Raw genomic sequence first — 9,430 nt, 5'->3', positions numbered from 1 at the left:
GCAGAGGCTGATGTATTTTTTTTTTTTTTTTTTAATTAGTACTAGAACTTACACATTTAAAATTTGTACAATTTAATTTTTTTAAGTTAATCTAATATTTATATTTTATTTTCCACTTTATTTCAGTTAACAAAAAACATTTTCAATTTTAACCTTTTAGTTAATGATAACAGCACTGTTTAAAATTATTACCAACTTAACTGAACAACCTCATAAATTGAACAATTTATCTGTTCTGAATTTTAAAAAAAAAGGCTATAAATTGAATAATGGTAATATTTAGTTTCTATTTTTGTTTTTCTAATACATTTTACACAGAATAACATAACGTGCATAACATCTCAGGAAACTGGAATTGTTTTTTATTTAAATATTTCACTGTTCATGAATGACAGATGAATGTTCATTTAAATATTTCCAATAGATGGTATAATGTCATCAATATTTGATGTAAATGATTTCTTTTCTCTCGTCATGATACAATGTGTGATGCCTATATAGGCAACAATTCTATCAAGGTGAAAATCTTTTTTGCAGAATATGTAATACTTGTTATTTCATTGAATAATGGCTAGATGGCAGCATTTCTCTTTTTTTCTTAAAATTCTGTGGAGGAATTCTCTCAACTCCCAACAGATGAGTTCAAACATGTTATTGTGAATGGTGATTCCTCATTGTTTTATGTTTAGGAGGAGGATGAAGACAGTGACAAAGTGGATGAGTCAGAAGGTATGAAGCTGTCTTGTTTGTCTTTTGTACTGTGCTTATTAATTTGAGTCCTTGTTGCTATGTGCACTTTATTTTAGGCTTTTATTTGTCTATCCAAACATAGCTTGTAGATCTATGAGTTTTGCTATGTAATTATTTTGTCTATTTCTCATGTTTCTCAGATGAAGCCCTTAGCGCAGACAGTGATGACGAAAGCATTTCCTCCTCTTCTGAGAGCTCATCACCATCATCCTCAGCATCGTCCTCTTCCTCTGATGAGGAAGATGAAGAAGACGGTGAACAGGCCGCTGAGAGTGAGTCATTGGACACAATGGATGAGTCTACGATGGACAGCGTGGCGGCTATAGATGCAGAAAAGGATGGAAGGTACGTCCCTCTTCGAGAACTGATAGTGTGAAGAAAGTTGTCTTCACAGATATCACAGATATGTTGACATGCATTATGTCTGTTTCTTACAGGGACAAAGCAAGCATTGACCAATCATCAGTGACTGCTGCAGAGGTCAAACAAGGTTAGTTAAAGATCCCTTTTTCCAAAAAAAAAAATAGGGATTTAAAGGGATAGTTCAACCAAAAATGAAAATTATTACTTAGGCCCAATTCTAATTCACACGCAACTTTAATCTCTCTCAAAATGGACATATTTGAGAAAAAAGCTTGACGATTTCTAAGTATTGGGGGTATTTTTATTTTTTTTGCAAACATTTCTTTGAATAACATGACCGTAAATATGAACACAAGATTGAATGTAACATAAAACAAATTTTTATTTTTCAATAAAATCCTTATTAATTCCAAAAATACATACATATATGGGTCTTCTCGTTTGCTCGGGCAGCCATGTTGCTGCTGTAGCCGGTGTATGCCGAGATAATTCTCATACCCCTTTGTCTGAAAAATCTTCGTTTGGAGGACTGTCTGGCCCTTCCCCCTACCCCTACCACTCCAACCAAAAGAGAATCGAGACACCCCTACCTCTTCAAGTGAACGCGCCTAGGGGAAAGTGTATGGGCAATGGGTAGAAATGGGATTGGGCCTTACTCACCGCCTTACCCTCATGTCATTCCAAACCTGTTTGACTTTCTTTATTCTGCTGAACACAAAAGATGTTTTGAAGAATAATGATAACCAAACAGTTTCCTTTCCCATTGACTTCTTTTGTGTTCCACAGAAGAAAGTAAGTCAAACAGGTTTGGAACGACATTAGGGTGAGTAACTGATAACAGAGTTGAGTGGACTATCCTGTTAATAAGCAAATTTATGAGTTTAAAATTCCTTATTTTTATTTTTAAAAGTGCAACGTTTTGTTCACTTAATTCTTTCTTTCACTACCAGAAGAAGAGAAAATGGTTACAGCTGTGCCTCCATCTTCTCCATATCCCCGTCCTTCTTCACCCATTCTCCTCCTTCCCCCACTCAAGAAACGGCGCAAAACTGTTTCTTTCTCAATGGAAGAGAGCGAGGTCAAGCCCTCCATTCTGTCATCATCTTCTCCCACTCCTGTCTCACAAGCCTCAGATGTTCCTACTTCCGCTTCTCCCGGAAGCACGCCCACAGCAACTGCTCCAGCCGCCTCCTCCAAGCCCGTCCCGATGCTCCTTCCGTTTGCTTCTCGTCCCAGCGAGAGTAACGCCCTTACCTCCCATGCTTCCCCTTCTGCCGTTCTTACCGTCCCTCCGCCAGTGCGTTCCCTGCGGCCTGATGAGCCCAAAAAGGGTCCAGGTCTCCCTCCGTCCCCACAAACTCCCACTGCCAAAAACTCCTCCAAACGTGGCAAAGACTCTCCCAGAACACCCCCGGCGCCCGTCTGCCTCACTGTCCAGAACCTTCCGCTGGACCATGCCTCCTTGGTCAAAGTGGCCTACGAGGACCCCGTCCCCATTTCAACCACGCAGAAGGGTCGTGCACGTGGTCGCGCTCGGACACTCAGCCAGTCGGCTTCCGCCCCTCATCTGCATCCCGCTCTGGAGGAAGAGGAGGAGGATGAAGAGGAGCTGGAGCAGCGGCTGAAACTCAGGGAGCAGCTGGGAGTGTCCAGCCTGCTGCAGCTGGCCTCTGCCCCCAAGCCTGACCTGTCAGTGCTGGCTGATGTGGCACTGAAAATGGACCCGGAGGCAGATATTGACTCTGAAGAAACAGAGACCTCCGATGAGGCAGAGGAGCACAAGCTTGAGGAAGAAGAGGGAGACTTCTTCGCCCCACACCTACGCCAACCACTCCCAGATCCAGAGGGTCTGTTCGTCCTGCAGGAGCACAACTATTCAAAAACTCCTGCTCCTCTGCACCTCACATCTCCACAAAAGAGGACGAAACAGGACCCCACAGTCCTGCTCCCTGCCGACCTCAACCAGCACGGTGTTCAGGAAGCCCCTGAAGAGGTCATCGGGGAAGCGCTAGCCGCAAGAGGAGAGGATCCAGAGCTATACGGGGACCTTTCTGGGATGGGCCTGCTGTGCGACTCCAGGGACACGGCTGAGACGCAGACCAAGACACTCGGCCCACCACACAAGAGGAGAGGATCGATTAGCAAAGAGATGGAGATGGAAGAGAGGGGGAAAGGGAAGAGCAAGAAGAGAAGTAGGAAGGACAAAGAAAATGAGGAACTGCAAATCTCTAAGAAGCAGAAGGAGAAACAGATCAAGAAACAGAGGAAAATGAAGTTAGAGGTTTGTGCTTCTGTCTGGTTCTCATTAAAGAACTTGTTGCGAGAGAATTCACCCTTAAGCATCAATTACAGTAATTGTCAAATGAGAATTTTAATGAGGAGGTTGCTTGACTGTAATTTTCAGTTTAAATAACTTGAAGCTTGAAAAGCTACAGTTTCATTGGTCCTTATATGAGGATCTTTGCAACATCTTAGATGGTTTGTATATATATTTTCTCAATGGTCTATATCCTAGTTGAATGCCACTTTGCATTGTCAATGTAGCACTGTTGCAACAATTTTACCACGCTGGAATGTTTCAGGCTGTTGCGATATAACAGTTTGTCCTGCAAACCCACAGAACTTGAACTGCTTTCAACAGTTCTGCATTGTTGGGTAATACTGTTAAGTTTGTCAAATAGTGGCGGAATATCCCCCCCCCATTTGGTCTGCATTTTGTGTGCATTTTGTCTGTTTGCTAACATTTTCCAAACATACTCTATTGTCAGGAATATGAAGAAGATGTGGATGTGGAACAGTTGGAGTCTGGTGAGCTTTCCAGCTCTAGCTCTGACTCGGGAGACTCTGACTTCGGTCTGGAGAGATCGCTAGAGTTTGAAAAGGAAGAGGTTAGAAAGAGCGAACGACTTTTCCTGCAGGAAGCTGGCTTGACCCCCTCGACTCAGCGACGGCCCAAACACATGCCCACACCAGCTCCCGTACCACAGCCCTCTTACAAGAACCGTAGCGAGTTTGAGCAGATGACCATCCTGTATGACATCTGGAACACTGGCCTGGACCAGGAAGATATGAGGCTCCTGAAGAGCACCTACGAGAAACTGTTGCAAGATGATCATGGCACCGACTGGCTCAACGACACACACTGGGTCCCTCATACCAATATCCTTACAGCTACCTAAGAATGAAAATGCATGGTTTATACCAACAAACAGGTGCTTTTATTAGTGATACAGGAGCCAACAGTATTATCAGTACCACAATACCAAATTTAAAGATTAAACAAGAGAAGTGTAAATGCGTATAAGTAGATAGAGTAAAAGGCTACTTTACACATTGATGCTGCTTTCTAAGTGCATTTTTCCCAAGTGTTGCTCCCTTAACCTCTTGCCTGCACTGACCAACATCCCCAACCCCCGGCGGAAGAAGAAGACAGCAGATAGGCAGCTAAGAGAGCATGTCACGGGCTGTGCTCGTAGTGAAGGCTACTATGCCATCAGCCGCAAGGAGAAAGACGTCTACCTTGAGCTAGACCAGCCAGTGACTGTGCAGGAAGCTGGTGACTATGATACTGCAGTAGGTTCACTTTGTTTTAATAACTCAAATGTGTGTTGAACTTGTAATTGAAGTCTTGTTTGTTTGTTTTTTACTGTGAAGATGTCAGATTTGAATGTACATACTGTAGTTGTTACTGAAAATATTTTTGACTCATTCAATTACTTTGTTCAGCATGAATATGGGAGAAAGTTTGGGTTAGTAGTTTGTATCCATCTGAGCAGCTCTCTCTCTGTCTGTCTGTCTGTCATAGGGCTCGAATCGTCTGCTCTCAGAAAGGCGCTCCGAGCAGCGGCGTCTCCTCAGTGCTATTGGCACTCCAGCAGTGATGGACTCAGACCTGTTGAAACTGAACCAGCTGAAGGTAAAGTTCTTTAGTTCATTGACACAACCATGACTTTGATCATAATATCAACACTTTGATTACATTGACCTCACCACTCCTGTGTCAGTGACCCTGACTGGCTGAGCCTTATCAGTGGTTCTGGCTGTTGCTATGATTGACAAGATCTTTGAGATTGAGTTAATGTGTTCAAAGTTAAAAGGCGTTCCTTTAAAAGCAGTTCTTATCTTTGGATCTCCTTAATTGCATGTTCTTTGAGTAAAGAATGAATGAATACACTCCATATGTTTGGAAAGGGCAGACATATGTCTCGTTGGTTTATTATGCAGCAGGTGTGGAGGTACTTCACACTAAGGCTTCCCTATGGGCCTTTAATGTTATTTTTCACTTAATAGCCAGATTTTAATCAGTGAACTGGATGTATGTCCTTACCAGGCCATTTACCAGTCTTGATTATAATCTGTGTGTTTGTGGCAGTTACTAGGAGGAATTGTTTAAACTGTCTTGGAAAAAAGAACCATGTTTATACAACAACGTTTAGATGGATAGGAATGCTCCAGCCCAGAGACTTCTTGTGTTAATCAGTGTTTCGTCTGTCATCATTTAACCACCCTCATGTCGTTCCAGTAAGATCAGTCAGTAAGATTTTTTTTAAAGAAAATTGTTATATATATTATATTATATTTCATCAAGGAAGCATTAAATGGATCAAAAGTGACAGTCAATACATTCATAATGTTATAAAATATTTCTATATAAAATGTTCTATTCATCAAAGAATCCAGAAAAAAATGATCAGTTTCCACAAAAATATCAAGCAGCAACTGTTTTCAAATTTGATAATAAGAAATGTTTCTTGAGCAGCAAATCAGCATGTTAGAATGATTTCTGAAGGATCATGTGACACTGAAGACTGTAGTATTGATGGTGAAAGTTTGTCCTCGCAGGAATACATTTTTTTTAAGTTACAATATTTCAATACTACTGTTTTTAACTGTATTTTTGCATTTTATCAAATAAATTAAACAAATAAAACATTCCAAAATCTTGCTGACCCAAAACTTGTGAACAGCAGTATAAAAGATGATGAAAAAGGTGTGTGCATAATCCAAATTTAAATGCATGCATCGGTCTTATTTAGAATGTTAATAACCAAAATATTAGCATAATCGTGGTTATTCATTCTGAATATGGCCAAATTTGGGTTTAATGTTCATATAGTATTCTTGTGCTTTCAAACATGGTCAATCCTATTGGTGTTTTCATGTCTTCATGCTTGTAATTCATCTGCTTGCAGTTCCGTAAGAAGAAACTGAGGTTTGGCCGCAGCCGTATCCATGAATGGGGCCTGTTTGCCATGGAACCCATCGCTGCAGATGAGATGGTCATTGAATATGTGGGACAGAGTATCAGACAGGTAAGCCTTCAAGCTGAAGTATAAGTAACAGCTATTAAATGATCTAGACTAGGAAGTGAGTTTGGTTCCTCTTGAGGAAAACATACTTGTTGATTTGTTGGTGGTAATTGTGTGTTTGTTGCACCATTTGTAGATGGTTGCTGATAATCGGGAGAAGCGATATGCCCAAGAAGGCATCGGGAGTAGCTACCTATTCCGTGTCGATCATGACACTATCATCGACGCCACCAAGTGTGGCAACTTGGCTCGGTTTATTAACCACTGCTGCACGGTAAGTACCCTCCTAGTGACGCATACGTATCCATATATCTCAAATACCACATGATGTCTGATAAACATACTGCTGCCACATTTATATAAACCCGCCATCAGTATTTCATTAAACTGAAGGAGATCTAGGTTATGCAGGGCCTGATGCCAAATATTTTTTTAGTTAAATTTTTCATTTGCCTTGGAAAAAAAAAAACAACAACTTATGTATTCAACCCTTTATATTGTGAGTAAATCACTCACATATGTGACTAAATCTTCACTCTTGGCGACTAAATGATGTCTAACATTAGCCATTGACTTATAAATTCTTAGATTTTACTCGCCAGTGTGTGAGTTGGAGGCTAAGTATAAGTTTAGCAGAGATATATTTTCACTCGCCGAACACTCTGACTGAGCGCTTCAGAGGTAGAATTTGTAGTATTAATATTATCATCTTATCAGTATTATTGGTAGGTTTTTTTTTTTACAGAAACACTAAATGACCAACAATATCTTAAGCACCACCAACAGTCCTAAGTTCATTTAAAATGACAAATATGCATTCATACATGGTTACAAAGTTTTAATTCTAATTACTAAAGTTCTATCATTAAATAATGCTTGATTATCATGATATCATATTATGCTTGACTGACTGATGTTAAGAGTGTACTTTCAGATATTTAAAAAGCTGTGTCATTTTACAAACATAAGCTTTATATTTATATATATATATATATATATATATAAAATATCAGTCTGGCGAGTAAATTAAAATATTTACTAGCCAATGGCGATTTTATTGCCAAGGTGTGTGTAGAGGGCTGTTAAAACTGAGCATTGAAATGTGTTCAGAATACAGTGAACTGCATACGTCCAATAAGACACAAAATTTGACTGAATTGGAATATTGACAGTTTTGTAAGTGCATAAATGACAACAGAAATGTGATTTACCAGACTAATGCATGGAATAAATAGGGGGATACATCTTTAGTATTGGCCATATTACCAAGTAAATTTGTTGTAAAATGTCATAAAGTGTGACTGAACACATGCTTTTGACGTCAACAGCACAACATATGGGAATAGTTTTTTATTATAAATTAAAATGATTAATTTATTTTGAAATCTTAACTATGCACAATTACATAGTTAGTTTTTAATTAATTTGTTATTTTATATATTATTATTAATATTATTCAGCATTAGGATTTTCTGTTGATGTTCATCAGAACACTACTTGAGAACCTCTGTAGCTTATGATGCTTTATAGGTTATAATGGCTTCTATATCTTAGAGAGAAAGATGGAAATATTGGTTTAGGGGGCTGACCAAAAGTTTTTTGGGGGGTGGAGGATAAACTTATTTTGTAACCCCACTGTCTGAGATCTTCTGAGGTGTTGGTGGTCTGAACCCCACTCAACGGAAAATTGTAAGTGTTTCGGTGTTTGTGGTGTTCGATGACATCCGGGGGAAACTTCTACAGAAGAGAAATGTTCCACCACACACACTCTCTCTCGCACACACACATCACAGTTTAGCAAGTTATACAAAGAGATTGACCTTTCTGCATAGATACGCAGGACAAATAAGGCTGTGCTGATGTAAGTATCAGATGTGAATGTTATATTTAGGACTGATTTGTGTTTTTGAGATCTTATGATTGAAAATCTTTTTTACGTCATATCTTTTCATTATTCATCATCACGATAGTGTTGAAGAGATCCTAAACAGTGATGCTTTTGTCTCGAAAGACTTGCTTTGTAAAGGTACACTGATATAAATTTAGTCAAACGGATGTCAAAAGTTTAAGTATGCTCAAACGCATTTGTTATTGATGGCTCCTTTTGACTAACAGCACCTTTCCATGTAGATTGTGTCGTAGATTAATGGTTGTAATTAGTTGGGTGGGGGAGTTTGAATAAGCAACTGTGACCGTTCAGAAAGGTCGCATGTTTGTTCCTACAGGTCACGAGCTCTGACCCCATGTTGTTTACGCAGCTGCATTTTAGTGTTATGGGAGCTTGTTTCGTATAGCATGAACATGTGTAAAGAAACTTGTGTGAGTCCATTTTTAGAAACCACTAAAAAAATGTAAAAATAAACTACGCCTGCAACTGTGAATGATAAATGATGCAAATGCCATTTCAAAGTGGAAGAGAAAGCTTGGTGAATTGTAAAGAAAAAGATACATTTTTGTCTGCTTCGTTTGTAAAAACTATAGTTCACCCCCAAAAATGACATGTCTTTCCAACCCTGTATGAATTTGTTCTTCTGTGAAACACGGAAGAAGATATTTTGAAAAAGGTCTTAATGTTTAGTTTTCTGTCCTTACAATGGAAGTCAGTGGGGTCCAGTGGGTTTTTGTTTGGACCCCATTGATTTTCATTGTAAATACAAAACAAACACCCCAAAAACAGTAACTTTTTTAAGCATCTCGTTTTGTGTTCCAGGTTTAAACAAGGGTGAGTACCCTTTAAGTACTTAGTACAACTAGTGAATGGTAGTCTAGTCACCCTCTTCCCTGACCTTAGCACCAGTAAACGTGTTGCGAATGTGTTAAGCCAGTGTTATTGGAAGGAGACTTTGTATACGACATCACATAAGCTCATAACCTGCTCGCCGTGAGCTGACCTGTGGACAGATATGGTCGTTTTCTCCCAGGTTGTGGTTACAACACATATGAATGCAGTGTGATTGAATAGGGTCTATCGAATAACAAGAAACAAAGACTCTAGATTGGGTTGTGTC

The 9,430-nt window shown here is 39.5% G+C and overlaps 1 protein-coding gene across 3 annotated transcripts in view; it reads left to right on the top strand.

Annotated features, from left to right (window-relative positions):
• The window catches only part of LOC107737760 (histone-lysine N-methyltransferase SETD1A-like), a 27,710-nt gene that overhangs the window by 14,264 nt on the left and 4,016 nt on the right, over window positions 1-9,430 (top strand). For 2 of the 3 annotated variants that reach the window (XM_016549374.1, XM_016549375.1), the window contains exons 12-20: window positions 690-729; window positions 891-1,095; window positions 1,188-1,240; window positions 2,064-3,394; window positions 3,882-4,272; window positions 4,508-4,686; window positions 4,919-5,029; window positions 6,306-6,425; window positions 6,559-6,696. In XM_016549374.1, coding sequence (XP_016404860.1) covers window positions 690-729; window positions 891-1,095; window positions 1,188-1,240; window positions 2,064-3,394; window positions 3,882-4,272; window positions 4,508-4,686; window positions 4,919-5,029; window positions 6,306-6,425; window positions 6,559-6,696 — 2,568 coding nt within the window. The remainder of the gene's footprint in view (window positions 1-689; window positions 730-890; window positions 1,096-1,187; window positions 1,241-2,063; window positions 3,395-3,881; window positions 4,273-4,507; window positions 4,687-4,918; window positions 5,030-6,305; window positions 6,426-6,558; window positions 6,697-9,430) is intronic. The other variant, XM_016549376.1, reaches the window with a different exon arrangement.

The sequence above is a fragment of the Sinocyclocheilus rhinocerous genome, unplaced genomic scaffold, assembly GCF_001515625.1.
Source record: "Sinocyclocheilus rhinocerous isolate Xijiao unplaced genomic scaffold, SAMN03320098_v1.1 scaffold43, whole genome shotgun sequence".
NCBI lineage: Eukaryota > Metazoa > Chordata > Actinopteri > Cypriniformes > Cyprinidae > Sinocyclocheilus > Sinocyclocheilus rhinocerous.
This window is presented reverse-complemented; position numbering and strand designations above follow the sequence as displayed.